This window comes from Orcinus orca, chromosome 20 (genome assembly GCF_937001465.1).
Source record: "Orcinus orca chromosome 20, mOrcOrc1.1, whole genome shotgun sequence".
NCBI classification, from domain to species: domain Eukaryota; kingdom Metazoa; phylum Chordata; class Mammalia; order Artiodactyla; family Delphinidae; genus Orcinus; species Orcinus orca.
Window position 1 is genome coordinate 45,469,460 of NC_064578.1, and position 12,097 is coordinate 45,481,556.

At 55.4% G+C, this 12,097-nt stretch overlaps 1 protein-coding gene across 15 annotated transcripts in view; it reads left to right on the top strand.

Moving 5' to 3' along the window:
- SIPA1L3 (signal induced proliferation associated 1 like 3) overlaps nt 1-12,097 on the top strand; it is a 237,901-nt gene that overhangs the window by 219,489 nt on the left and 6,315 nt on the right. For 14 of the 15 annotated variants that reach the window (XR_004479297.2, XR_004479296.2, XR_004479295.2 and 11 more), the window contains 3 exons: nt 3,694-3,859; nt 4,734-4,977; nt 9,634-9,777. Coding sequence is in view for 12 of the 15 variants with exons in the window: in XM_033413796.2 (XP_033269687.1) it covers nt 3,694-3,859; nt 4,734-4,977; nt 9,634-9,777 (554 nt within the window). In the remaining 3 variants the exon portion in view is untranslated. The remainder of the gene's footprint in view (nt 1-3,693; nt 3,860-4,733; nt 4,978-9,633; nt 9,778-12,097) is intronic. The other variant, XM_033413795.2, reaches the window with a different exon arrangement.

A 12,097-nucleotide genomic window follows, 5' to 3' on the forward strand; every position in this document is an offset into this window, starting at 1 on the left:
ACGGAGTTGAGGGTCAGGGGAGAAGGTTCTAGCAGAATTTCTTCCAGTGAGCCAGCCTTCCGCTGTAGAATTAGGAGTCCTGGAGGTCCTGGGAGCTGGGAAGGCAATTTAGCAAATGAACCCAAACAGAGCAGGGAAGGAATAGTTATGTTCTTTTGGCTTGACTTTTTAAAGTATAGAGAGTAAAGTATCTCTATACTTTTTCCTGTTTTATAAAAGTCATTTAAGCTTGTTGGAAAAAGAAAGGAGAGAGTAAGGAAGGTTAGAAGGAAGGAAGAAGATGGGTAGGGAGGTTGGCTGGTTGGTTGGAAGGAAGGTTGGTTCCATGTGATACACATTTAACAACTAATTTGGAGTGCCTGCAATGTGGCAGGCCTTGTTCCCAACACTGGACATAGAATACAGAAGGCTCTGAGTCAGGTGGGAGGAGTGGAACCACAAACACAAGCACACAGAACAAATCATCATGAGATGGATACAGTGAAGAAGTAGCACAGGATTGCGTGTTGGAACTCACCTGGGCTGGGAGGGAGCTCCAGAAGGTCAAGTGGCCAGGGGAGGTGAGAAGGTGACAGTTGAGCCAAGCTGGATGGATGAGAAGCTGCCATTCACGGGGAATGCTGGGGAGGGCGCTCTAGGCAGACAGAGCAGCCAGTGCAAAGGCCCTGAGGCAGGAACATGCCTGGCATGTTTAAGGAACCTTGGGAAGCCTGTGTGGGAGGAGATGAGGGCTGAGACCGGGCAGGACAGATTGTTTCGGACCTCGTGGGCTGTGGTGAGGAACATTTTTAGAAAGTGAATCCCCACATATCCACCTTTGGAGCTGAGACTTTGGTAAACTTCAGTATACCAAGCTAAGCTGTGTGTGAGTTTTGTTTTCTAAAAATGATTTCGCACCATAAATACCACTTCTTTATTCCCATGACACATATCTGGGCGAACCTCTTCCCATGTCATGTGGACCAACTCCACTTCTCTTCAGCAGCAGTGATGCCACTGTCCCTCCCTGTGGGGCCTCGCCCTTCCCCTGCTGGCCAATTCTGTTTGCTCCAGAGACAGGACCCCATGAAGTGTCCCCACACACCAGGCACACATGGGTCCCCATACACCTGGCACATTAAAGGACACACTCCCAGATGTAGAACTCCCAGGGTAAAGAAAGTGCACGTGTTAAGGTTTTCAGCAGGTCATTTTACACCCCTCGCAGAGGGGAGCCTCGGGGACAGCGCCGGTTTATCGCGGTGGATGAGCTGGAGGCCCAGCCTGCTCCCTCACCAGGTTGATGGGCTCAGGCGCGCCCTGCGCTGAGTCACATACTCCCCTTGTGCAGAGGATTCTGGGAAATGGCAAAATCAAAAGGGAAGAGGGAGGGGTGAATCCCCTTCCAGCTCCCAAGGGAGCAGCATGTACTCTGGGGTCTATACGTCTCTTTCTCTCTTTGTATCTCTATTTCTCTCTTTTGGATAGGATGCTTTTCCTTTGCCCAAAGAGCATACTTCCCTAATAATGACAGAGCCAGAATTACCCTAGACCTGGAATTCTCATTTGAGAAGGAATACGACCTAACAAGAAAAAACTTACTACCTTTTCTTCCTTCCTTTGTTAAAATCCCAAGGCTGGCAGCTGAGAAAATGAGAAAAAACGTAGACTTCAATCCCCTCAAGAGCCCAAGATATCTTATTTCTTCCTGGGTTCAAAGATTCTTTTTCTTTATGGAGTTACAAAATGATGACGTCTAGGTGCCAGCTCTAGTTTTTATATTATTATTGTTATAACACATGATTATAGCAAAATAAATTCAGACAGTTCAGAAGGGTGTTGGTATCAGATGAAAAGTAAAAATCTCATTTTTCCACCTCCTAATAAGACTCCTACTTCCCAGAGGTAATCGTTCATAATTTCTTCCAGAATTTTTTTTCAGCATATAAAAGCCTATTATTAAACCAAATGTGATTATATTCCACATACTGTACAGCTCTCCTATGCCATCTCTATGGTACAAACGTGACCGCCAAGCATGATCGTGACACCGTGGGCTCGGAGGCCTGGTGGCCTTGGCTGGCATCCTGGCTCCTCCATTCATAGGCTGTGTGACTTTGGACAGTTGCTTTCTCTCTCTGTGCCTCAGTTTCCCACCTGTAAAATGGAGATGCTAGTAATAGCGGCTCCCAGGGAGGGCTGCTGTGCAGATTTCACAGGTTAGCACACATGGAGCCCTCGGGCTGGCGGATCATGCCTGGTGCTGTGCTCCTCTTAGCTGTCGTTATCTCTCTCCTGGGGAGTGGCAGCACCTCAGGGGAGGGATCTGGTTTTCACTGGGGAAGTAAAACCTGATCCCAAAGGCTGGGCCGGAATCAGAAGGCAAGAGGAGATCTCAGGGGAGGTCCCAGGAGTGGAGGACACAGAGCCCCCAGGAGCCAGCCTTGGCCAGGAGAGGGCCAGGGAGCCGGGGGTGACGGCCTGTGGAGCCAGCGGAGGGGATGGGAGCAGCAGGAGAGGACTGTGTGCAGCTCGGGGTGCCAGGCAGCCTCAGGTAAACAGTTATAAGAGCAGCTCTCATTTCCCCATTGTCTGTTCTGTGAGGTGCTGGCCAAGCGCTTTGCAGCAAACCCCAAAATGCTATGAGGTCAGCGTGTTTTCCAGATGAGCAAACCAAGGATCAGAGAGGTGGTGTGACTTGCCCAGGGTCGGACAGCAGGAACAGGTGCAGGTACCTCATGTCTAGATCCTCCCAGCCACCCCGTGACGTGTGAGCTGTCTTACCCCACGTGGTGGATGAGGAAACCAAAGTTAGGGAGATCTGGTGCCAGGCCCTGGAACACTCAGGCCAGGGGTCTGCTGCCTTTGGCCCTGCACTTGCCCAAAGGGACTGGTCCCTTTGGGGGATTCTTCCTCTGTGGGACCCCATTCCCTCTTCTGTGGTTGGAACCCCTGGTCCAGGCCACCTCAGTCTCCCACCTGAACAACTGCCTCCCTTCCTCACTGTCTCCCTGCTTCCATGAGGGTCACTTTTCTGTCTGAGACCCTTCTAAAATGCACATCAGGACCTAGCACTCACCACATCAGAGGCTCCCTAGATGCAACCCCAAGTCCCCTCTGTGGCTCATGAGTTCCAGCACATCTGCCCCAGCGCCTCCCAGGCCTCACCTCCTCCCCCTCAGCTACTCATCCCCGCCGCTCCGCAAGCTCACCGAGCCTGTTCCCACCTCACAGCCCAACAATTGCTGTTCCCTCTGCCCTGTGTCCTCTTCCACATACCAGGTGGATTCCTGCCTTCCTCTCCAAGTTTCTGCTCCGATGTCATCCCCTCAGAAAAGCCAGCCTCCATCCCCAGCGATCCCTACCCATTTACCCAGCTTTATTTCTCTTCAGAATACCTCTCTCTACCTCACATTATGGGGTCTCTGTCTTTGTTCATTTATTCATTGTCAGTCTCTCTGACTGGAGTCCGCTTCACGTTCACCGCTGTATCCCCCCTCCCCCCGCCAAGAACACGCATGGCACAGGGTAGGTTCCCAGGCAACATCTGTGGGATGAGCAAACCGCGTCTCTGTCCCACTTTCACCAGATGTTGTGGAGAAGCTGCGGTCGCTCGCCCAGCGGCGGCCAGCCTTCCCGTGTCAGGACAACCTTGAGAAGCAGCTTGAGCCTCCCGAGACCCCTCTGACCTTGACCATGACCCTCTCATTCCAGGCAGGTAGACAGCAACACCAAAAACGTCTTTGGGCAGCCACGGTTGAGGGCCTCCCTCCGAGACCTCCGCTCTCCCCGGAAGAACTACAAGTCCACCATCGAGGACGACCTGAAGAAACTCATCATCATGGACAACCTGGCACCCGAGCAGGAGAGAGACGCCAGAGTACGTAGAGGCCGCCCCGCCCCTGCCCCCCTACACACGCACACAATCAGACAGGCTGGTGGGGGGAGGAGGACTGCCTCTGCCTGCCCACCGCCGCTGCCCGCGGCACCTGCCGGCCTGTTTGGGTGTGCGGCTCCGCAGCCAGGAGTCAGGACGTCGAGCTGGTCAGGGGCAGGGTCACAGCGTGAGCCAGCCTGGCAGGCTTGCAGGGGATTTACCTCCGCCGTAGCTCACGCGACTGGACCGGGATGCTCTTACTGGCTCTCACGTCCTTCTCGTGGAGCCCAGGCTGGAAGCAACCCCCAGCCCCCACCCCCCCACCCCCGGACCACAGGACCAGGAGGAGTGCAGGCGCGGGGCCCAGGGGGCATTTAGGCTCTTGTGAGCCAGGGGTGGGGGGCCCAAAGCAGCAGGCGTCCTCAGTCCCTTCACACACGCCCTGCTTCTTTTCCCTCTTGTCCCTCCCTCCCTCATGTTGGCTGCGAGCTCTCTTGTGGGGACCTGGGTGGCAGCAGTCTCTCCGGGGTTCCCTCCCACCAGCCTGAGCTCTGGGGGAAGCCAGCACTCTGTCCCGCGTGGTCCCCACCAATGACTGGCTCTCAAGCTCCAGCTCGGGTCACCCCTGCCTCCCCTGACCTCACCTGGAGCTGGAGGGTGGGGTCGGCCCTCCAGAATAAGGTGGGCTGCAGAGGGGGTAGGAGGGATCCCCAGGAGAAAATTGGAGTACGTTGACCAAAAAGGGAGCAGAAATGGTTGGTGGTTGGGTAAAGACCGCAGACGTCCAGGACGGGAAGAAGCCCCTGAGGACGGCGACCCTGGCTGGGCCTGGCCGTGACCGCGCCGGGCGTCCCGCCTCCCACCCCTGTCTTGGCAGCAGTCGCCACAGAAGAGCCTGCAGCGGACGCTGTCGGACGAGAGCCTGTGCAGCGGGCGTCGGGAGCCCAGCTTTGCCAACCCTGCCGGCCTGGAGCCGGGCCTGCCCAGCGACGTGCTCTTCACCAGCACCTGCGCCTTCCCCTCCAGCACGCTGCCCGCCCGCCGCCAGCACCAGCACGCCCACCCGCCCGGCGGCCCCAGCACCACCCCTGCCACCGGCAACGGCTTCCCGGAGAAGAAATGTGAGCCCGGGCACCCGGGAGCTGGGTGAGGGTGAGGGGGTGGGAGAAGGGGGCACGAGCACGCAGCTCACCTAGAGATCAAAGGCTGGGGGTCATCAGTGTCACAGTCAGCTGACGGAGGGAACCAAAGCGCACGGGAGCTGCGGGGGCCCTGAGGATGGAGCACCGGCTGTCACCCACAGAACAAGGGCTTGTTGGCCAAGCATCAGGGGTCTCCCGGGGGTCACCTAGGGATGGGGGCACCCAAGGACTGGGGTCATCTGAGACCAGAGAGAGGGTGTTAGTCTCTCTAGGTGTCTCCAGACTGGAGAGCTCATCCCTAGGGTCCTGACCCCTCTTCCAGCACCAAGCAGATCGCCTCATGAATATTTATTTATGTAAGTGACGTCCCCCAGGCCTGCCAGCTCTGGAAGGGAAGGGGGTACAGGGGTGTGACCAGCATCAGCAAATAATTACTGAAGGGGGCGCTGTGCACACGGCCCCCGTCAAAAAGCTGTGCGCTGGCTGGGGTTGGCCGTACCTTCAGCCCAGCCTGTAATCCCTTATCCACAGCCCCAAAGGCTCTGAAACTGAAAGGCCAAGCAGAAGTTTGGGCCAGGCTCGCTGGGCAGCAGTGCTCGACCTGAACGGGTGTGAGGCTGTTATGGTCCTCCTTCACCCCACGTGGTGTGAGCGATCCGTTGCTTCGTTGAGGAGCGCTAGTGTGTTGAATAGGGGTACTGCCGACCTTCTGGGTGTGTATGTATACATAGCGCATCATACTTTATCAAATCCCAACGAATCTTGACTTCAGAGATGTGTCCACCCCAAGGGTTTCAGCTGAGGACCTGTGCCCCTGTAGCATCTAGATGGAACCCTTTTGTACATTGCAGGGGATGGGTTGGAGGAGGCTCTGGGACTTTTTTGAGGGGTTCTATCTCCCCCCTTAAAATTCTTCCATGGCTCCCCATTAACCTAGTATCTGGGTCCATGCTCCTTGCCTGGTGTTTTGCCCCATGGGGGGAGCCCCACCTCAGTCCCTCCACTTCACAGTACCCTCCCTTAGATCCTTCTGTCCGCCACTCTCTCGCCTCAGGGCATTCCACATGGCTGGTCTCTCTGCTGGCCACGCTCTTCCCCTAACCCTGTTCTCGATAACTAACTCCTGCTTCTCCTTCAGGGCTTTGCTCAGTTATCGCTCTGGAGGCCTCCCTTAAGCTCCAGCCTGCGTCATCCCTCCCGTCTTAAACTCCAGAGCACCCGGCCTGCCCCTCCGTTGCCTTCGTTCCACGGATGTTTCTTGAGCACCTGCTCTGAGCCGGGCTCTGCTCTAGGCACGAGGCACACAGCGGGAGCGCGTCAGAGCAGCCCTGCCCTTGTGGGGCTGAGCTTCTTGGCAGTTCCTCTTGCAGCTTCACTCTGTGTCTCCTTCATTTGCATCTTGCCTATACTGCCCTGTCCGTGCTGCAGGCAGGACCCGACACATAGTAGGCAATTGTGACATCGTGAGGAGAAGGCGAGAGGGGCCAGGGCAGGGGTAATGTGCACAAAGGTCACAGACCCACACAGGGCAGACAGAATGCCCCTGAGTAGCTCTGCTTCATCCTTTCAGTCTCGCCTAAGATGCCACTGCCAGGACTTCCCTGGCAGTCCAGTGGTTAAGACTTCGCCTTCTAGTGCAAGGGGTGCGGGTTCGATCCCTGGTCGGGGAGCTAAGATCCCACATGCCTTTGGGCCAAAAAAAAAACAAAAAATAAAACAGAGGCAATACTGTGACAAATCCAACAAAGACTTTAAAAATGGTCTGCATCAGAGACTTCCCTGGTAGCGCAGTGATTAAGAATCCACCTGCCAGTGCAGGAGACACGGGTTCAACCCCTGGTCCAGGAAGATCCCACGTGCCGTGGAGCAACTAAGCCTGTGCATCACAACTACTGAGTCTGCACTCTAGAGCCCACGAGCTACAACTACTGAGCCTGTGTGCCGTAACTCCTGAAGCCCATGTGCCTAGAGCCTGTGCTCTGCAACAAGAGAAGCTACCGCAATGAGAAGCCCGTGCACCACAATGAACAGTAGCCCACGCTCGCCGCAACTAGAGAACGCCCACATGCAGCAACAAAGACCCAACACAGCCAAAAATAAATTAATTAATTAATTTTTTAAAAAATGGCCCACATCAAAAAAAAAAAAAAAGATGCTGCTGCCTCCAGGAAATCCTCCTTCCCCAGCCAGGCTGCCAGGCTGAGTCAGACGCCTCCTCTGGGCCCCCACAGCCCCCTGGCTTGCTCCCATCCCATCCTGCTCACTCTGCCTTATGTTTTCCCATCACAGCCCCACTCACTCCGGGCTGTCACTGTGTGGGAATGAGTCTGTCTCCCCTGTTGGACTGGGGGCTCCCTAAGAGCCGGGTCCAGGTTGTCTGGGTCCCTACGGGAACCACAGCCCAGGGCCCTCTGTCTCATGAAGCACACACATATACCTCTCTTTGCCCGTCTGACTCCCCTGTCCCCCTGAACCACAGAGAGTCCCATCTGGCCTCAGTGTGGCCGGGGGCCCTGGGCCTGTCCACCTCTCCATGCCTGCTCGAGAGCCCTTCCCAAGCCACGTCGGGGCTGAAGAGATGCCGTCAGCCAAGGCCTGGGCTTCATGGATGAAGGGCTCTCCATGCCAAGGAGCCTCGCACAGCAGCGCCCACTGATAGCTTGCCTGGCTGTGACAGCTGCTCCCGCAACCCTCACCCGCTCAGTAGTGAGATGCTAGGAGGCTGGAGATGGAGAGCATGGAGGTCAAGGGCTCGGCATCCTTCCTGCCCTCATTGATTCCCCTGAGCTTTCATTCACTGGGCAACACTTACTAGCACCGCATGTCCTGAGAGCTGGATGGCCCAAGTTTGTAGCCCAGGTCCTGAAGTTACAGCTGTAACCTATCTGTGCCTGTAAAAACGTGGGCAAAAACAGTGCCCACTTCACTGGGTTAATCCGAGAATCCAACAAGTTCTTCATGGAAAACACTAAGCTCAATGCCTGATATGCAGTAAGCGCTGAAAAAAAAAACAGCTGTTTACGTATGTTTCTGTTAGTGTGCTGTCACCAGGAGCGAGCATTCTAATCCGTTATCAGTCAGGTTTGTGCCTCTGGACTAGAGAGCAGGGTTAAAATAGGATATTAACAGGGACCCTCTGAACACCAGAGGCGTGTGGGGTTGGGCTTAGAGCAGGGTCAGTGTCAGACCCCACGTGTCACACCCAAGTGCCACCACTGGCGAGCGTGAGTCTGCAGGCAAGGGAGCTTCCCGCTCTGAGTGTAGGCTGCCCCCTCTGCCTCACAGGGTCATAGCAGCACCTCCCTCCCGGCTAATTGGAGGTGGGACTGTGAGATGATCCCTGTAACACCCAGCATGGTGCCCGCAGAGAGGACACGCTCCTTGGGGACATGGCTCTTCCTGCCTGAGTCACCTCCTGACCTCTATGCTTCACTGTCATCCTCTCTCCCCTTCCCTTTAGGGGCTGTGAGGCCTCGGTGAGCTGAGGCCGGGGGCCTAAGCCCAGCACGGGGGACTCACTCTGTCTCTGCAGCAAATGCAGCTGTTGGTGCGGTGCTTGTGCCATCTGTCACTTCCAACACCCTGAGACTCTTTCTCTACCCAGCGTGTCATACCTGAACCGACCAGGTCTCCCCACGGTGACCCTGCCACGTCTAAGCGTCATCCGTACGCCGAAGCGCCCCACGTTGTATCTGCAGCCTGGCACTCGCTCCTCCACCCCAAAACTCACGTGGCCAGCGCCCCACGGGTGTCTGAGGCATCTCACACGCCCCCAGAAACTAACTTTCGGTCCCACCCCCAGCCTTCCCCGTCTCGGTACCAGCTCCAAGATCTTGAAGTCATCCTGGACCCTTCTCTGTCTCACGCCCACATCTGCTCTCAGGAAATACTATTGACTCCACCTATAAAATAGACCCAGGATCCGTCCACTTGTCCCTGCAGCCCCACCTGGTCCTGTCCACCCTCATCTCACTCCCTGGACCATCGCAGGGGCCTCCCCACTGCCTCCCTGCTCCCCGCTCCCCCCGCCTACCGTCTGTCCCCCACACGAAGCCAGAGGGACCCTTTGGACACCTGTGACAGGTCACACCCCTCCCTGCTCAGGGCCCACCTGTGGCTCCATGTCACCCAGGTGAAGAGAGAAAGTTCTCGTCATGGCCCACAGGGCCTCACACAGTCCAGCACTGTCACCTGTGACTTCACCTCCCACTGCTCTCTGCCTCTCCTTCTGTCCCAGCCACGCGGGCCCCCTCAATGTTTCTGAAACCTCGAGGCATGTTCCTGCCTCAGGGCTTTTTCAGCTGCCCAGAATGCTCTTCCCCCAAGTGCCCCCGCCCCGCCCCCCCCTTCCTTCAGAGCTTTGTGCAAAGGCCATCTTCTCAGCGAGGCCTCCCCCAGCACCCTAAAATCGTACCTACGTAAACATCCAACGCTCCTACCCCCTTACCCTGCTGGGTGTTTTCCCTGGCATTTATCGTCTAATAAATATAATGTACTCGTTTAATTATACGTTAACAGGTATAACAGTTACATAATGTTACATAATTGTATATGAAGTGTAACATAATGTGTTAATTTCTTTGTTTCTCACACGTTGTCACTCACCCATCTCCCCTCTCCGCTGTCCCCCCGCAGCCACCATCTCAGCCTCCGAGCTCTCACTGGCCGATGGGCGGGACCGGCCCCTGCGGCGCCTGGACCCAGGGATGATGCCGCTGCCCGACACGGCTGCTGGCCTTGAGTGGTCCAGCCTCGTAAACGCAGCCAAGGCATACGAAGGTAGGCACCTTCCACCCAGGCCCGCCAGATCCCTACTCCCTTCTCTCTTCTGGAAGTATCCACAGAGGGTCTTGGGGCTTTGAAGGGGGACACACTCGGGTTCCAGAATGAGGGGGAGCGGGGTTCACATCCTGCCCTGTCCCTTGGTCACTGTGCAGTCCTGGGCAAATGTCTTCATCTGTCTGATTCCCCCAGTTACCTTGTCTACAAAACTGGGATGAGACTGCACCCACTGCCTGGAGCCGCGGGGAGGAGTCTGTGTGTAAAACGTGTCGGGCACAGAACACGCTCTCAGCAGACAGTACTTTCTGTTATTATTACAGTGTGCAGAGTTGCCATAATCCAAATTGTACTTAGACATACTTTGGCTGCAAATGGCAGAAAATCCAAATTAACAGTGACTTAAACAAACAAGATTGTATGCAGCAAAAATTCCTGGGGTGGGCAGTCTGGGGCTGGCAAGGCATTTCCACAGACGCATTAGAGCTCAAGCCCCTTCTGCGCCTGCTCTGCCGTTCCTGGGGTGCCTCACCCTCACAGTCAGGCCACTAGAGCTCTGGCCATCACGTCCAGCTCTGAGGACATTTCCCAAAGCCTTATACTCCTCCTACACTCGCTTCCCATTGGTCAGAGTGTCACGGCCACACCTTGTTCCAGGGCCAGGGCAAGCTGGGGTGTGAGGCCATGCACGAGGCTGAAATTTGTGATGTGCTATTACCGAGAAGGGGAAGGAAAAACCATGAGGAACGGCTGGCGGTCTCTGCCACTTCTCTCCCGTGTGACTTTGGGCAAGCGGCTTTACCTTTCTAAGCCTCGGTTCCCTCATCTGTGAAACCCTGACAGACAAGACCATATTCTTCTGGCTCATTTTTCATCTTTTAGGCCACAGCTTTGCTGTCCCTCCTCCAGGAAGCCTTCCCTGATATCCCTTAGTCTGGATCAGGCACCTCCTCTGGGCTCCTATAGCCCTGACCCCTCTGCCTGTGCCCTTGCTTTCTAATGATGGCAAGACCCGGGGCTGTCTCAGTCACCACTGGGTGCCCAGCATGGGCCTGGCACAGAGCAGGATCTGTTAAACCAGACCCATACGATACACATCCTTCTTATTTCCACGTGTGAGCCAGCCCGCATCTGACAGGTGGCCCTGGAGGAAGCTCCTCCCTCTTTGCTTCCATTCATTGCTTCCATCCTGTCCTGCAGCCTCTCCCCAAGCCACGGGATGAAGGCAGTCAGGCCTCTGGGGTGGGGAGGGCATGGCAGGAGGGAGAGCAACGGAGAATACAAGGCCCGGCCTCAGGGATACCCCAGCCTCACACTCCAGAACCACGGGGGAGTGGCTGCCAGGCAGTGGCCCAGCGCTGCTGTCCAGAGGCCTGATGAGCTCGGGGGTGGGGGGCGCTTCCTGAAGGAGGTAACTCTGCGGCCACAGTGACATGACGGAGCATCTCCTCAGCCGGCACGTTATCACTTTACAAACATCGTCTCTTCTGCGCTTCAGTCTGAGGGATGTATTAGGATCCCATTTACAGATGAGGCGACTGAGGCTCGGCTGCCACCGTCACCGGGCCAGATTGTACACTTTTCAGCGTGCGCAGTTGGTTGTATGTTGGTTAAACCACAATAAGCTGTTTTTAAAACGTAAAGGAGAAGAGTGATCAGGGGAATAAAAAAACCAAAGAGAGTGCAGGGGAGGGAACCAGAGTATGTTGAAAAGTGTTGAAACTGGCGATGGGTTCATGAGGACCCATGATGCTCTTTTCTCTGCTTTGGGGCCTGTTTGAAACTGTTTATAGAAAAGTATTTTCGAAGAGAAGAAATATTGTATCCAAGACAGAAAACCACAGCTATAAAGGATGTTATTTAGAGAATTGGAGAAATTTCAAGATGACTATCTATTAGACAGTAATACCATATAAATGTTAAATTTCCTGAGTACGATGTTGTTTCATGATTATATAGGAGCATGTCTTTACTTTTTGGAGATGGGTAGTGAAGTACACAGAGATGAAGTACCAGGATGTCGGCAATTTACTCTCAAATGGTTAGGGAATAAAATACACACACACACAGGGCTTCCCTGGTGGCGCAGTGGTTGAGAGTCCGCCTGCCGATGCAGGGGACACAGGTTCGTGCCCCAGTCCGGGAAGATCCCACATGCCGCGGAGCGGCTGGGCCCGTGAGCCACGGCCGCTGAGCCTGCGCGTCCGGAGCCTGTGCTCCGCAACGGGAGAGGCCACAATAGTGAGAGGCCCGCGTACTGCAAAAAAAAAAAAAAAAAGTACACACACACACACACACACGCAGAAAGTAAGTGTGGCAA